The 16,961-nt window shown below is 56.2% G+C and overlaps 4 protein-coding genes across 4 annotated transcripts; 2 read left to right on the top strand and 2 right to left on the bottom strand.

Annotated features, from left to right (window-relative positions):
- Positions 1 to 208: 208 nt before the first annotated feature.
- Positions 209 to 4,182, bottom strand: D7B24_003549 (uncharacterized protein; the record flags this gene model as incomplete). The annotated part of the gene is made up of 2 exons (XM_028637736.1): positions 209 to 1,674; positions 1,728 to 4,182. The coding sequence occupies 2 exons, from the start codon at positions 4,180 to 4,182 to the stop codon at positions 209 to 211; spliced, it is 3,921 nt and encodes a 1,306-aa protein (XP_028499292.1).
- Positions 4,183 to 5,574: 1,392 nt separating this feature from the next.
- On the top strand, positions 5,575 to 7,334 carry D7B24_003548 (uncharacterized protein; the record flags this gene model as incomplete). The annotated part of the gene is made up of 2 exons (XM_028637735.1): positions 5,575 to 5,717; positions 5,795 to 7,334. 2 exons carry the CDS (start codon positions 5,575 to 5,577, stop codon positions 7,332 to 7,334), a joined length of 1,683 nt encoding a protein of 560 aa, XP_028499291.1.
- Positions 7,335 to 7,984: 650 nt separating this feature from the next.
- Positions 7,985 to 9,975, bottom strand: D7B24_003547 (uncharacterized protein; the record flags this gene model as incomplete). The annotated part of the gene is made up of 2 exons (XM_028637734.1): positions 7,985 to 8,198; positions 8,249 to 9,975. The coding sequence occupies 2 exons, from the start codon at positions 9,973 to 9,975 to the stop codon at positions 7,985 to 7,987; spliced, it is 1,941 nt and encodes a 646-aa protein (XP_028499290.1).
- Positions 9,976 to 14,276: 4,301 nt separating this feature from the next.
- D7B24_003546 (uncharacterized protein) lies at positions 14,277 to 16,648 on the top strand (the record flags this gene model as incomplete). The annotated part of the gene is made up of 9 exons (XM_028637733.1): positions 14,277 to 14,484; positions 14,547 to 14,579; positions 14,636 to 14,901; positions 14,954 to 15,080; positions 15,131 to 15,541; positions 15,600 to 15,653; positions 15,709 to 15,804; positions 15,865 to 16,547; positions 16,619 to 16,648. 9 exons carry the CDS (start codon positions 14,277 to 14,279, stop codon positions 16,646 to 16,648), a joined length of 1,908 nt encoding a protein of 635 aa, XP_028499289.1.
- Between the last annotated feature and the right edge of the window lie 313 nt (positions 16,649 to 16,961).

Genomic DNA, 16,961 nt, shown 5'->3' with positions numbered 1-16,961 from the left:
CTCTACGGACCTATTGCCTTTAGACGTTAAGCAGCTCCCCGATGAATATACTCTACGCATACGACATTCACAAAATCCCAGAATTAAAACAAGGCTTTAACTGCCACCCACGCACGCTGCATGCTCTAGATAATCTGTCGAAAACAGCGCTGTTGAATACCGTAAAGCTACCTCTATCACGCTTGTGCCGAGAACACCGGCTACGAAATCAAGCAAATCCAAATCCCTTCGAATTCTCCAGCGCCATGGCCAGCCTCTGCCGCAGCACGTCCTTACTCTCATACTCTGGCAGCAACAGGGTGCCATAGCACGTGTACGCCGTGGGCAAGTGTCCGCCCTCTCCTTCCTCCTCGCCGTTCTTCTGCACCACGAACTGCAGGTTCCGCATCCCGCCGACGGGCACCCTGTCAGAGGCGGTGACGAACTCGAGCAGCCGCCTCTTCATAGTGTCGTCATACCGTTTGACGATCGACCAGAAGTCGTGCACAGCGCGGTGGCTCGCGTCCCAGCCAACGTAGCGCGTGTAGCGACGCAGCTCGGCAATATCGATGTCTTGGACGCCCTCAACAACAGACTGGAGGAGCGGCGGCGTAAGCAGGCCGAGAGACTTGGGATGGAGGCAGGCGCGGAAGCCGCGCAGGAAAGCCTCAAACTGCGGGCGGACGGAAACATCGGTGAGATAGCGAATGTAGTCGCTGACGTAGGCGTTGCGGTTCTCGTCAGTGACGAGAGGTGCGTCCGCAGGGTTCTGCGCAGCCAGCGACTCGGACTTAGCCTTCAGCTGCGGCCAGCTCGGGTTCTCCGAGTTCATCTCGCGAGAGATGGGCTGGTCGAACATGGAAACCGAGAACTCGTACGTGCGGGCGAACACATCCTCAACAGCCCCGTCCTTCTCGTCCCACTCCAGCAGAGTAGTCAGTCCGCTCGCAAGATCGGGCCATCCGTCGGCAATATGATGCAGCTCGTCGACGGGCTCGCCGAGTAGTTTGCGATACATGGCTTTTGGGAATGTAATGGGCAGCGTCAGACCGTTGTAGACCGCAAGAGACACGAGTATCCCCAGGAGTTCAAACTTCCACACCGGGACGATAGAGCCTGGCACGAACCATGCCATTCTCGTGCGCTCGTCCACTGCGAAGGCGCCAAAATCAGGATCCAGGCACTCAGCAATGGCGAGTCTGAAGAATTCTTGCTGAACACCGCCCGAATCAAAACCTTCTTCGCCACCTTCCTCGCCGAGGTGGACTTTGAGAGGCCGCAGCAACTCTCGTGCTTCGCGACGCCACAGCTGATCGAACGCATCCCGCACCACACCGTCGCGGCTGATGTCGAGCACGAGGAACTTCCCAGACGCTGTTTGGAGGAGATCCTGCAGGACCACGCGATGGTGAGGGTCAGTGATGAGACCACCAGGCGCAACGATTGCCTTCATTCTAGTTTGCAACGAGCTGGACTCTTCGTAGCTACGACTCATCCGAAGGAAGTTGACGGAGCGGAAGTAGGAGACAAGGGTGGATGGGTTGAAGATGAATGGGAAATCCAGCATGTGCTTCTTATGCTGAGTCGTTTTATGCGAAAGCCACTCGACCGGCATGTTGATTGAATCTAGTCGATCCGCAAAATAGTCGACACGGAACTGCGCGTCACCTAGAAGCAGGGAGTGCCGTTTTTCGTCTAAAGTCATGATTAGTATGAGTTCGACTTCTGAGGGCTTGCATGGGACTTACACATGGCTGCAATAAGAGCCACCGCTCCCCCGAAGGAGCTGTTGCACGAAATCTCGGGCTCCCCGTTCCATTCTCTCAGCATCACCGTCTTCGCCCAGTCAAGGAGCAGCGTAGACGCCCTGGCCTCGTGAACAGCTCGCTCGGCCGCCGTGAATTCTAGGCTTGGCGTCGTGTTGATGCTGAGTAGGTCGAGCTGGGCTAGAAGAGGCTGAAGAGCACTCTTGTCGGTCCGGGTAGAGGCTAAGCCTTCTTTGTTACCAGTCATCTCCGCTGCGTATTGACGGGCTGAGATGGCGGAGAAGAGACGCTTAGCAAGGCGCAAGACTAGATCGTCGGAGAAGGCGTCTTCGTACTGGAGGCACAGCCAAGCGGGCTGTTTCGCGATGGCACCACTGCCGGCAAGAGTCAAGCCATTCGACCTGATCCTGGACATTTCTTGTAGAGTCCGCGTGTCGTGGACAAGTGGCGCTGCGGCAACCAAGGCATGTAGACAGATAGCCATCAGCTGGCCTGCTTGGGCGTTGTTGACTGAAGGCCCAGGTACGTCAGGCCTTCGTGAAGAGCGAGACAGCTGGTGAATTCTTGATGTGCCGAAGAGGCTGGCTGAAGCTATCCACAGACTGTCGAACACCAGGCTGGGCGCCACTCTGGTCAGTCGCAGCATGCAATACCAGAGTGAATGAGAGTCGAGAAGCTCGCCATCTCTCACGAAGGATGCGATAAGCTTCTCAGGGTCACTCAGGATATTGAACAGACTTTGTTCAATGAATTGCTTCCACTGCTTTTTCAAGTGTTTGGGGTAGGTCTTGTAGCTTCCCTTCAATCTTCGAGGAATTTGAACCTGATCTGCGACCTCTAAGATTGACCGCGTTACCGTCGCTGGCTCCAAAAGATGCGACTCGGCAGTTCCGTCATCTTGAAGAATGTCGCTGATAAGATCTACAAGGTCGATGTTGAGTGTTGTCAAGGATTGTGGCAGTATGCCTTCTGGTATGGCGAATTCCCCCGAGTCTGCCGCGTTGTGCTTGAGGGGCGAAATATCGGGCTTATCCTCCGTTTGGGACGGAAGGACTATGCTACTTCGTTTTACAGGCTTATTTTCGGCGACCATCTCGACGCCGCAGACCTCTGATCTTGTCATTGATTTTGGCTCTTCAGTCAAGGTAACATCATTCTGTCGTGGCGGGACATTGTCAAAGAAAGAAGGAGTTGCAGGGATATCAGGGATAGCCCGTGTCTTGGCCGCCGCAGCTTTCGGAGGTCGTTGAACCTTGTCTATGACACTGCCGTTCAAGCGCGGTGATGTGATACCAGGCGCAGAGCCTTCCACGAATGCAGGCGAGGGTTCGATTGGAATCGTCCTCTTTGGGTTCGCACTGGAGGTCGCGCGCACCCTGGCGCTCGATTTCCGCCGCGGCTTATCCACGTTCACTGCGGGTGTTGGAGCTGTCGGATTCGGCTTTTCGGGAATGCTAGGTTCTGTCGCGACTTCCAGCTCAGGCTCAATCGGCTCGAGATTGGCCTTCGGTTGTTCTGTTTGTGTGTCGCTCGATGATGACAACGGTGGTTCATCCATGGATATCGGCGTTGTTTGTGGTGCTGGATCTTTGGCGTCATCCGAGTCCTCGGCCTTTTCGTCTGTGTCGATGCCGTCCATCTTTTGCGCCATCGCAGCCAAACCGCTCGGGGTAAGCCACTCCAACATCTTGAATGCGACGGTGCCAAAAACGTTGGCAGCGAAGGATCGGTGATCCTTGCTGATAGGCCGCTCAATGACTCTGACGTCAGGCTCCTGAAGCTCCCCAGTCTCCGAGTCGAAGCGTGATCTTCGACCGCTCGCGCTCCTCCTGTGGCTTTGGCCTCTTGAGTTGTTCTCCAGCTGACATCCATCCGAGTTTTCAGCCCGTTCAGCAGGAGGAGATCTCACAGCACCTGGCCTTCGCGAATCCGAGTTCTTTCGAGTGATGTTGCTTTGCCTCGGCGCGAAGGGGTCGCTGAAGGACTGCGAAGACTGCCTTGGAGCAAATATGAGAGAGTTCAATGCTCCTGCCGGCTCCTTTGATGGCTTCAGATATGGGCAGAGGCCGTTTTCCGGATTATCCTGGCTGGCGAGGCAGACAGCCAACGTCCTTGCGCTGGTTGTGTTGTAACGTCGCAGAGGGGCCTTGCCGGCGATTCGGCGGCGGCACGTGAAGCAAGTCGCGGTGACGCAGGATTCCGAGTCGCAGCCATATCGTAATTGGGCGACGTATCGCTCGACCAGCAGCTGGAAGTTGTGTCGTCGGCTGGCGCGGTATACGGCGTAGACTCGCCTCGGGTTCTCAATGTCGGCTACGAGCTGTCTCAGCTCGGCTGGCGCATCAGCAGGCAGGCGCGCAAAGGGCGGCGCCTCCTCCCACAACGAGGCAAAGATGTCGTCGCCATCTTCTTGTGATGCAAGGTCGAGTCGCGTCATGTCTGTCTCGGGGTCTGGTGTGTCTCCGGTAGTAGGGGTGCTCCGGAGTCACCGAGCTCTCGGCGAGGTCGTCCTCGCTCGGGATGTCGTAGCTTCAGCCTCTAGGTCTCTCGCAAGGCAGGGCTTGGGGCGAATGCGGCGGTGGCGGCTGGATTGCCGCGATCGATGGGGACAGAAAGCAAATCGTCAGGGGAAGAATAAGGGTATCACGTGCGTCAGGTACGAGTACAGATGGGACAAAGAAGACGAAGGATGGATAGCATTTGATGGAGTCGAGGATCAGAAGTTGGCGGAGAGGCGCCCATGGATGCACCAGACGGGGTGGCCACCCTGTATCGGCGCGCGGCGTACATCAGCCCCGGTGGAGGGTCGTGCGCTGTCTGCCAGGTCGAGTGCGTTCCCTTACAATGGCCGCTGCCGCGCCTGGCGTTTAGTGCATGGGCCAATGAGACCCCACTTTGACTGGGGTTTTAGCTTGTGAGGCTCTGGGCAGTGGCGTGGCAGTGGCACTAGATGCTGCTGACCAAGCTTCGGCATGGCCGGCCTTGCATTTACTGTTTTCATCATCTGGTCCTATTTACCTGCACGGCCTAGCCATCTATGAAGCAAGGTACGTCCTGTGGTAGACTGCATGATTTGTGACATTCCGCCACGGACTAGATGCTGCGAATGTATCATGAATGAAGACAAGTGATGTAAGGCGTGACACAGGCTGTACCCCGAGGCGGGCCTCTTCAGGCTGGAAGGGCGAGAAGGACCCCACAGACCCTGAAGCCCAGCCTGGAATGAGTCAAAGAGGTCACAAATAAATTCCCCCAAATCACTTGAGAATTACCAGCACTGGCTACTAAGGTCTCGAAAGCCCAGTCACCTTGGGGCCACTCGGATAAATCAAAGGCATCATGGTTGGAACGGTGCGTCTTGGCTGGGAGAGACCCGGGCTCGAGAAGGGTCGACTGTCGCCAGGAGGGATGGGGGAAAACAACCAACAGGCAGTCAACAAGTCATCACTGAGTCCGAGGTGCAAGTGGCCACCTAAAAGTGACGTATTCTCTTACCTGATCCGTGCACAATTGCCATCCTTTGCCATGTCGCCCAAGGCTATTGCCAAAAACCCCTCCATCCTTGACGCGATAAGGACTATCGACCCCGCCAGCCCACTAAAACTCTGCCCGCAAGCCCTTTAAATCGCAACTTCCCCTCTATATTTGCGACCGCTCCCACCTCACAGGCACGAGAAAGAAGAACCATCTTTGCGATCGCCCGTGTTCCTTTCCGGCACTCGACTTTCGGCTGAACCGCCTCGATACCACTAGACTTGTCTCGTCCCGAAAGCACTTCTCTCCAACACCATCCACCACAACAAACCTCGCATCAAAGAACGCTATCACGATGGTGGCCGCTGACGATGTGGCGACTCTGGCGTCCTCTCCCCCAGCGGGAGAGTCGGCCTCTCACCCTTTCACCTGCAACACATGCACCATTGCCTACAGGAATATCGACCTGCAGCGAGGCCACATGAAGAGCGACTGGCAGTAAGTTGTCCACATTGCACCCGTCGTTCGCTGTTGCCTGCCCCAGCAGAGTGCTGACCAAAGCGCCCGCCTTCCAGCCGCTACAACCTCAAGCGCCGTGTCGCCTCCCTGCCTCCCATCACTTCCGAGACTTTCAACGAAAAGGTTCTTCAGGCTCGCGCCGTCCAGACTGCCGAAGCCGAGAAGGCTCTGTTTGAGCGCTCTTGCGAAGCCTGCCAGAAGAACTACTCGAGCGAGAACGCCTACCAGAACCATCTAACCAGCTCCAAGCACAAGCTGCGTCTGGCCGCTCTCGGCCGTCGTGGCAGCAGAGCCGACGATGCCAGCTCCGTCATGAGCTCCACCTTTTCGCTGGGAGACCCCATCGCCGCCGACAAGGAGTCTGTTGATTCCGATGCTGAGGAGGAGTTCACACAGGTTGTCGAGGGCCTGAGGAACGCCAAGCTGGACCACAAGCAGGACGAGAACCGCCCCTCGCCCGTCAAGCGTCCCTCCAACCCCCAGCCGTCCGCTCAGGGACACCGCAGTGAAGACCACCCTGTCTCCGACGAGGCCGGTGAGGGTGAGACCGAGTCTTCCACACCCGTTCCCAAGTCGGAGATCAGCTGGACCCTCAAGTCCTGCATCTTCTGCAACTACGACTCGCCCACCGTCCCTCTCAACGCCCACCATATGGAGCGTTTCCACAACATGTTCATTCCCGAGAAGCAGTATCTTGTCGACCTCGAGGGTTTGCTGCAGCACCTGCTAGAGCGTGTTCACGAGGGCCATCAGTGCCTGTACTGCTTCAAGACCAAGAACACCGCGTTCGCTGTCCAAACTCACATGCGTGACAAGGGCCACTGCAAGGTGCCCTTTGACACCGAAGAGACCCAGCTCGATATTGGTGACTTTTATGACTTCAGGAGCACGTACTCTGACGACGAGGAGTCTGATGAGGATGAGGAGGAGGAAGTCCATAAGGGCGGCGCCAAGCTCGGAGCGAGACGTGAGGCCAAGCACAAGGACGAGGATGGCAAGGAGGTTGGCGAGGGTGACGGATGGGAGACGGACAGCTCTGCTTCGTCCCTCGACTCTGAAGACCTTACCGCCATGCCTGCCGAGCGTCACGATCACCAGTACGAGCGTCTCGACAAGCACCCGCACCATTCGAATGCTACGTCCCGCGCCCACCGTCAAGCCGATGGCTGGCACTCGCACGCGCACAAGCACAACCACGCCGTCTTTTACGACGACTACGAGATGCACCTCCCCAACGGCAAGTCGGTCGGCCACCGCTCCATGGCCCGCTACTACAAGCAGAACCTCACAAACTACCCCACCCCCGAAGAGCGCGCTGAGCGCCTCGCTCTCGAGGAGGCCGCCTCGAGCGACGACACGGAGACGGAGGGCAACAGCGACCGCAGGCTCGCCCCCACCCGCAATGGCCGCGCTCTCGCGCGCCGCGATGCCGCCGGCATGGTCGGCCTCTCGGGCGAGAAGAAGCGCGCCATCCGCGACTCGGAGGAGCGCGGTCGCAAGTCTGGCGAGCTGCGCGAGAAACGCAACGACTACAAATACGGTGTCAAGAACAACAACCAAAAGACCTACTACTACCGCTACCAGATGGGTGGTTGATCTCGCCCCTGTTCGTTTTCGATTTCTTTCTTTTCTTTTTCCCTTGCTTTGCGCTTTCGGGTTGGAGTTTTATGGCAGCACAGGAGGGAGGGGGGAGATGGGATGCATGGGATGCTCGGGCTTTGGGGGGGAGGTGGAGGGGTTGGATGGCAGTCGTTGAGGCGTGGATCAAGTGTGGCCAGGCCTTGGAACGAAAGGTTATGAGTGCATGAGACGTATGAGAAAAAGCTAGGCACCGATGTCTGTCCCCTTTCTGCATGGCAGATTTGGTAGCTAGAGGCCCCGTAGCTGGTCACGCGACGAAGCTGAGACCTGGAAATACTGGTTTGCCAAATACGTGCCTCCCAATGATGCGTCTATCCCTGTCACACTCTACGCATCGTGAACTTGTCACCAAACCCAGCAACGTGCCATCAGAACAGTTGCTCCCCAAAACGTAAAGCAGAACATCATGTCATATTTCAATAATTCTAAATCAATAAAAAAAAGCCCGTTGGGGCGCAGTCGCCCGGCCACAGGCCCTGTGATCTAGCCATAAAGCCATCATCATCAAAGGCGCTACTCTCCTCGTCTTGTTGTCAAAACCAGCCTCCAACTCCAGGTACCAACGTGCAACGCCCATCTGCCGTGTCAGAGGGAACACATGACCGTTACAGGTCGTCTCCGATCAGATCAGAGTACTGGTCAATCACCTTGTCCAAGAATGTCTCCCACAGACCTTCCCACACGGCTGTCACCTTGTTTCTCTGCTTGTCCTCCATGCACGCATGCTTGATGCTCCACTGGATGAGCTGCTTCCAGCCGAAGAGGCTCGTGTCTTGCCTGCCGACCATGAACTGATAAAAGTCGTGAGAGAGGGTTGATCTGCAACGCAGCATTAGCATTGGCGAGCGCGACGCGGTGCTGATGCTTACCTGAAGAGCGTCCCGTTGTCCGAGCTGATGGTGCAATGCACGTCGTTGGCCAGTAGGTTATAAATCGAGTGGCCGTTCATCCGCGGCGTCAGGCCCAATACCTCGTTGGAGATGGGGCACACCTCGAGGCAGACGCCACGGAGCTTCATCTGCTCCATGACGTAGGGGTGGCGCGCCAGCGCAAAGCCGTGGCCTATGCGACGCGAGTTGAGGAGCAGCGCGTCGAGCAGGTTGCCGTCCGTGTCGTTGCCCATCTCGAGCGTCTCACCGCAGTGGAAGAGGAAGGGGATCGTGTGTCCAGCCGCGTCACAGCGGGTGCGGAATTCGAGAAACTCGGGGACGAATTCGCGGAGGGGCCGGCCCTGGCCCTCTTCGCCTACGAGGTCGAAGCCCGCTATCCACTCGGGCCACCGGCCCTTGAACTCGAGGCACTCCCCGAGGGCCTTCCGGACCTGGTCATTCGTGAACGAGCGCGGGGTGCAGTAGATAATCTTCATGCCGCCAAAGTAGCCCTTGTTCTTCCTTTGAAACTTTTCGTACTCGTCAATGATCATCTTGACGATCTCCTGGTTCTCGACCTGCTTCGAGCCATCGTCGAGCCATACTTGGTTCGTCGTCATAAAGTTCGGTCGGATCTCGGCGTACTGGATATTGTCCCGGACGAAATCTTCCAGCAAGAGGCGGGTATACTTCCGATAAGCCGTCTCGTAGTTGAAGAGCCCCTTCATCATGCGTGTGCGACCGTTGAATTTACTCCAGGCTCCGAGGACGGTCTGACACTTGCCGTGAGCCTCTTCGTCGGTAAACATGAGCTTCTCTTCCAGCCAAGGCATGGGGTCGAAACCAGCGTGCTTGGGAAAGATGTTGAGGAATTCCGTGAAATGCATCTCCTGCGTTGGTTCGTAGTCGGAGGAAAAGATATCGCCGGGGGTGTTCATATCTTGTCCCCGAATCGAGAATTGGATCTCACATCGCTCGAACGCATGGGGGTCATTTGCCCTCACGAGGGGCACACTGCTCCTGATGAACATGCGGTCCATCGTCTTTGCAATGCTCAGGAGAACGCCGGGGAGCAAGCACGAGTTGAAGTGAATGTGCAGGTGGGCACCCTTGGGCATCCACTGCGCAACCTTGAGCAGGTGCGTCTGGTTGATGATGTCGACATTGGACAAGAAGTGATCGCCCGGAAATCGGGCATGCTCCTGGTCCCCGTAGCCGTGTCGCGGCGGCTTCTGTTCAAAGAGCTCGCGATCCTTGACCTTGAGCACCTGGATGATTCTGTTGACGGTCATTTCCTTCCCTCCTTCTTTCGCCTGCGATTCGAGGCGAAAGTCATAAGCCAAGGCCTTTTCGCGCGTCTGCAACTGTGTTCTCTGCGCCTCGTAGTCGTCAACATCGGCAAAACTCGTACTCCTCCGGCCATGGCGCGTGCGCCTGTCGAGGACGGTCTTTGTCTGGAACGCAGAGCCCTTGTGCTCGGCGTTGTAGAGGCGCTTGTTGATGACGGCCTCCTGCGCGTCGACCATGACGGAGTCGGCTTCCATGTCGCGGCCGTCGATGGACATAGAGGCGCGTGTGTAATACTGGTGGGAGCTGGTGCTAGGCTTCTTGACGAGCCTGGAGGGATTCCGCCTGTTATGGTTTTCATTTCCACAGTCGCCCAGCGGAAGGTTGTCTTCTTTGTTGGGGTTGGAGCAGAAGATGCCCATCAGTCTCCGCTTGAGCATATGACAAACACGCGGCCGCTTTCCTGTGTGAGAGGGCGTTGAACAAAGGGCGTGGGCCGGGGCCAGTTGGATGAGGGGCAACTGCGGTTATGTATTGATATAGACACGATCGAGGCTATGCTCGCGATGTTTGCGGTCTCCAATGCCTTTGTAGGGTGGTGTCGAATGGCGCGGCTGCTGCCTTGGAGGGGTGGCTTGTAGATGCGCCTTCCACAGCAAGTGAAGCAGTCTGCCGAAGAGAGGAGAGCAATCTCAATGGATTGAGAACTGGGGTCGGGTCAAGGCGGGCACACATGAAGAGTGGGTGATGAACTGCCACAGGGCCATGGGTCGATGCAGAAGCTGTACAAGCAGGTACGAGCATTGACGGGCCAGATGACAGAGGTCCCAGTTCAGGTCGGTCAGGTCGTCGCGACGCACGATCGCAAGGTGGGGTGAAATGAAGGTGAGGATGAGGTGAGCGAGAGCGCGTGCCGGTTCCCGCTGCTGTGAGCAGGCTGACCAGTTCGACCGCGGTACCTAAGTAGGCAAGACCAGGTAGTGATGGTACCTCCTGTACGCGGGTGGCACAGTCAACAGAATGTATACCCAAGCTCGCCCGGTTCAGAGCGGTGTTGCTTGACCAGCCAGCCTCATGACTTTGGGCTAAGCAGAAGGCTTTGGGCTAAGCAGAAGGCTTTGGGCTAAGCAGAAGGATAGGTACCCAGCTCTACCTACGCCATCTGGGCAGGCCAAGTCATTTGGCGCGCTCTGGCAGCGGCTGAGCGGGTTGGGGGTTGGCTGGCTTCCTTACCCAGGTACCTGGCAGGGTACCTTTGAGTACATCTTGGCAACCTGGCCACCACGGCTACCCTGACAACCACAGCACGACACGCAGGGGTCCGATGGGGATCCTGTGCCACTTCCAGACATAAGGCTGGTAGATGCATACCACTCATAGGTAATTCGTAAGTATCTTACTGTACCTGACCTACCTGCCCCACCACCTCCCAAACGGTTACACTCGAAGACTGAGGCCTCGTGAGATCTTGCCTACGTTGGCCGTCCTTCACCAGTTGGCCATGTGGCCCTCTGTTTCAACCCCTCTGTGCCACTCGAGCGAATACATCCGTCGCTTCTATCGCATGACATGGTCCAACTCACCCTCCACCTTTGGCGCATGAATCATCGTGAACCGGCGCTGGGTGGAAGCCCTGCCTGCTGCTGCGTTAGCCCAAGCTCAGGCTCGAACGGGCGTGACCAAAGGGTGGCCGTCCCTCCTGCGATGTCAACAGACTGTCGGGCAGCAACACGATGCGGTACCGATCGACCATGATTTCTCCGAGGTGGACGAGATGGTCGCGGCCACTTGTGTATCGATGGAGTTCTCAGCACCGTCCCCGACCTTGTATCCGTCATCTGAGTCGACGAGGCCATCGATATCATCACCATAGACGCCCAGACTATGCATTTTGCTGCTCCAGGCCTTGGAGCATCAATACGACGGCGTATTTTCATGTCTTGAGGAAGTCGATAGCGGCTTGACCTCGACCTCTGGCTCTTCTCGACGCCTTTCTTCAGCAAGATAGCTTGGACTTGACAGACATCAACATTTTGAGCGCACTGGACAACCTTCGCCCCTCAAACTCCAAAGCACAACCACGTAGCATAAGCTTCTGCGACGCCCTTGGCAAGGATGTTGCCGCTATACGCTTCAATGGAAACAGGGCGACTTGGCTATGTCATCTAACCCGCACAAGAGTCTGCTGGAAGATGGAATTCATCTTGACGACTTCGGTAAGTTAGCTCGACCCGTCGCGCAAGTACAGCAGAAGGACTTCTGTGGACCTGGCAGCTTGAGCGTCGCAAAATGGTACATCTAGCATCGGCAAGACGAGCCTGAAATGACTTCCGAAGAAAGATAGACCATCCTTTGCCCTGATACTGACCCTTATCTAGTGAGAGCTGGTCATGTGTATCCTACAATAGGAGCTTCAACAGGGGGGTGGTTCATTCGAGTGTCGTGGACGACTACCATGGGTATTTCACCGCCCATTCAACGATGGACGTCTGCTGCCCGAAATGCGCCCAAAAGTGCAATCATGGCTGCGCGTCTCAAATGTCCGGCCAGCTCATCCAGATCACCTCCACCGCGCTGCATCTGTATGTGTCAAGTTGCACTCGGGCCCATCCTTAAGACTTGCTCATGTGCCTCAACATATCGAAAATTGTTCCAGCATTGACATGTTCACCTGCATTCAATGTTGGCTTCTTCTAGCTCTCCTATGTCTTTGTGAACCTTTACCCCGGTACCCTTGTCGCAGCCTATCCCATCTGGCAGCGTTGTTCTTCAACTTCTGCACCGCCTCAGCACAAGAAGTCGCCCCCACGGCGACCTGGTGGGCCCTGCATCGACTGCGCCGCCCTCTGCCTTGCAGCATGGTGCAGCTCGGTTATGAGCAACGCAACATACCATGTCAGAACATGAAGTCGCGCCGTCAGCTTCAACTACGCGCGCGGCATTGTTGAATTATCAGTATCTGCCGACTCTCATCGATGTCCTTCCCCCACTCTCTCGCGAGATGCCACAGGCTCTCCACATAGGCGTTCTTCGTCAACTAACGGTATCTTCTGCGCTGACCGAAGTCAAGGAAAGCTAAACATTGACGTCTCTTTTCCTGACCTAGACGTTGTCAAGTGACCACACTGTCAGGTTGTCTCCGATGGCATCTCGTTGCAGAATCAACATTGTGATCACGCATTGGCATCTCTGCTGCCCATGCGCCCGCAGGCCTCGCGGTATCCAGGTTCGGAGCGTGATTAGCGACAAGATCTAGTGATCTGTCGAGGTCCTTCACCAACACGTCGGGCGAATGTTGACATCACAGGCTCAGCCATGGTGGACAGTTCCTCGGGATCTTCCCCACACCAATCCGAGGTCCAGCCAACGCTTGCGAACGCAGAGGAGTATTTCACTATTCAGGGCCATCGATTTTGCGCCGCAGGAACGTGGCCGTGCTTTCTGAGGGTGTATCGCGTTGCCGACGGCAGACAAGATCCCTCCATTGGGACACGTTCAAGCTCGATACTTCTGGGTACTGACAAATACCAACACGCCCTGGAACCCTGCTTTGGGCGATCTTCTGCCCTGCACGTCAAAAGTTCCTCGTTCAAAGTCGTGGGAACAAAATGCTCCTAAGTCGTCTGCAGGTTCACATTGTCGTCCTGGCCGCAAGCCTCGTGGCATTGACGACCTACCTAATGCGGCGCAGTCTTGTATGTGTCGAGCTATTCCACTTTCCACACAAAACAGGCAAACAGGCCTGGACTCTGACTGGTCTTGCTCTGTAAGCCCTCGTCTTCTTGTGAGGAATACACATGCCTGCTTTCCTGGCCCAGCAAAATCCCATGATCAAAGGACAAAACCTTCGGGCGGCCTCACTCTAAGATTACAAAAGTCCCTTGGTTCCTATCTGACATGTGCACGCTAGGCATCACTGTTGCTCGATGGCGGAGGCTTTCCCTTTCCAGGTCATCTGAATCTGGCAAGGATGGCTGTGCCCAGGTATGGCATCGCTCATAACTAAGACGGCTCTTGAGTGTGGAAAAGACGACACAGATAGCCCACTTCTCTACCAGCAAGCATGGAATCGTGCGGACTAGCGGCAGAAAAATGTAGCAGACTTGTGACCATGACGCGGACGCAGCTCGTACGAACACCCGAGACGATCATCGCGGGGAACCAGGGGTGCGTGAGGGGAAAACAGCTGCTTATATTACGATGCAACCTTGCTTCGCACGCCATGTCAGGCGACGTATGGCAGAATCCTAGCGACAGAATGGTATTCTTGTAGCCGCAGACCTCGGCCAACCTTCGATAACGGTTGTGTACACAGAAAGAGCCATCAACTCGACTTTACCGAGAAACAACCGTGGTCACTTCTGCAGCAAACCTGGCAATCAATGCCGCTCACAAGAGCTACATTCATTGTCTACTTCCTCGGCTAAATATGGGACCTATTAGTTATCCCGCCGATGCTGACGTTCAACCGATGACCTACCATCGGGGGGTTGTAGCGATGGATTGGAAATACGGCTCGCTGCGACATTCCTAACTACGATGCCTGCAATGCCAAGCTGGCTATATTCGCCCGCCCGCCAGTGTGATGATTTGGTACCTGGTCGTCCCCGCTTGACTTTCTCCAGCTGTTCCGACGTGATGTAGTGTATAAGAAGATGTCTGTTCCAGGGGCCGCGTCTCCAAGTCCTGCTGGGCCCGTGTACACACTGTCGCTAACTTGTAACGCACGACATTAAGAAACATGACGAAACCCACGTCTTTGCCGCTGGTTATTGCCACAGTGGCATGTGGCGCCATCGGCGCTCTTGCTATGAGCATCCCGGTGTCTGTTGAACATTCCAAGATCCTTCACCAGGCCCGAGACGTGCAGGACGAGTATGACTACATCATTGTCGGCGGAGGCACCTCCGGACTGACTGTCGCTGATCGGTTGACCGAGAGCGGGGAATGTATGTTCTGGAAATCTCGAGAGGGAAAAGTAGACATCATGACTGACGTCGATTTTGTCTAGATACCGTGTTGGTCATCGAGCTCGGTGTCATCGGTGCGTTGTGCCGAAGTTCTCACTCCCGCATCACCTAACCGTATGGTCTTTTCTAGCAAATGGCAGCTCGGTCAATAACGTGTCCGGCGGCGCCCAAGCGTTCTTCAACGCTTCTCTTACTTTCAACTTTCCCTCTGAGCCACAAGTCAATCTTGGCGGCCGCACCGTCGGCGTTGTCGGCGGTGTTCTCCTCGGCGGCTCGTCCGGTGTCAACGGTTTCCAGGTCCACCGACCGCAGAAGGCAGACATCAACCGATGGGGATCTTACTTTGGCACATGTTCGGACTGGAACTGGGAGAGCCTCCTACCGTATTTCAAAAAGGTAAGCCAGTGTCGGAGCTGGGGCCGGCAAGTGTGGTTGCTAATAAGAGCAGGCTTGGCAGCTTCACCCGCCGTCCGAAGAGATGGTTGAGGAGTTTGACATCAAATATGACGAAAGCTATTGGGGAACTGATGGTGGGATCCATGCCATGTTTCCGTCCTTCAATTGGCCTTTCTTGAGTGAGTATCTTCCTGAACTGCAAACCCGCATGTGCTGATGCTTCTCGCAGAAAATCAGATGGATGCCTACGAAGAGATCGAGGGGGTCGCGTTCCCTGTTGACTCTGGCGCCGGCGAGCCGGGTGCGTTCTGGTACCCTCACTCGGCAAACCCTGAGCAGGTGACGAGATCGTTCGCATTGAGCGAGCACTGGACGGGTAAGGCGACGGTACGAGACAATTATGAGACTGTGCTCGGGCAGAGAGTTTTGCGCGTGCTTTTTGAAGACAAAATGGCCGTAGGTGTCGAGTACGTCGCTGCTGGTGCTATCAATGCCTCGGGAGCACGCGTTGTGAGTGCTCGAAAGGAGGTTATCGTCGCTGCTGGCACGATTCATACCCCGCAGATCCTGGAGGCGAGTGGCATAGGAGGCCGTACCCTCTTGGAAGAAGCGGGAATTGACGTCGTCGCTGACCTGCCGGGTAAGTCATCCCGTGAAGAGTTGAAGGAGTCGAACGTCGTGACTGACGATATTTCAAGGGGTTGGTGCCAACTTCCAGGACCACCCCCTGGGTGGCGGCGCATCATTCACTTGTGAGTAAACACTGGTCTAGTATGACGCCCGAGACATCTGCCTGACAGTCACGAGTTACGAACTGGGATTTCCATCCGGATTCTAGTGACCTCCAGACAAACGAGACCTTCCGTGCTGAAGCAGAAGCCGAATTCGCAGAGAGCCGTACTGGTGAGATCATCCAAACTTCTACTCCGGCTACAATAGACCAGTACTGATTAACATCACTAGGCCCCCTGACCATCGCATCAGGCAACGCAGCCTCTTTCCTCCCCTTTTCCGTGATCGCCCCCTCCACTTTTGAAGCCATTGCCTCAGCCTACGAAACCCAGGACCCTGCGGCATATCTACCTGCCAACTCCGACCCGACTCTCGTCGCTGGCTACGCCGCGCAAAAGACCCGTTTCGCCGCGGCCCTCCGCGCGAAAGACGCAGCCTTCTACAACCTCTTCCTCCGCGGCACCAACACAGAGGGCTCCTCCATCGTCTTCCTTCACCCCCTCTCGCGCGGCACCGTCCACATCAACACGGCAGACCCCTTCTTCGCGCAGCCGCGGGTCGACTACCGCGCCCTCTCGAACCCCACCGACCTCGACATCCAGGTAGAGTTTGTCAAGTTTTCGCGACGCTACTTCCTCGAGACGAGCCTCGCCGAGTTCGGACCGGTCGAGGTATCGCCTGGCGCCAACGTCACGTCCGACGAGGCGTTGCGGGAGGCGCTGCGAGGGCTCATCAGCCCGACGTGCTTCCACCCCGTCGGGACGGCGGCCATGTTGCCGCGGGAGCTGGGCGGCGTCGTCAACGAGAAGCTCCTGGTGTACGGCGTCGAGAAGCTGAGCGTGATCGATGCGAGCGTGCAGCCTGATCTGCCGGGGGCGTATACGCAGCAGCCTGTGTATGCGATTGCGGAGAAGGTGAGGAATACTGCTTCCTGTCTGGTTTCGTAGTCTCCGTGAGAAATGCCTGTTTACTGACGAGACTGCAGGCCGCGGACCTGATCAAGGCCCGGGCTTAAGAAGAGAGAATTGTTCGATCGCGCCAGATGTTGACCTTGACGTTGGGTTAGTTATGAGGGTGAGAGCAGGATCAGTGCCGAACACACGGTCAACAAACTGATCGAGGAGAACAATGACATCAAAAGCCGGGTGCAAGGTATCATATGTAATCAATATCTACCCAACAGCTCTGAAATATTAGCCGTCCTCTGCTCTATCTTCTTCCTTTTTGCACCCGATAACATCCCCGTTACTACCATGTGTGAGATCCCCCCAACGCCTGGTGCTGACAGCCCCGGAACCCCAAAGTGGAAAAAAGGAAATGGCAAATAA

Source organism: Verticillium nonalfalfae (assembly GCF_003724135.2).
Source record: "Verticillium nonalfalfae strain VnAa140/NRRL 66861 chromosome Unknown scaffold_2, whole genome shotgun sequence".
Taxonomy (NCBI): domain Eukaryota; kingdom Fungi; phylum Ascomycota; class Sordariomycetes; order Glomerellales; family Plectosphaerellaceae; genus Verticillium; species Verticillium nonalfalfae.
This window is presented reverse-complemented; position numbering and strand designations above follow the sequence as displayed.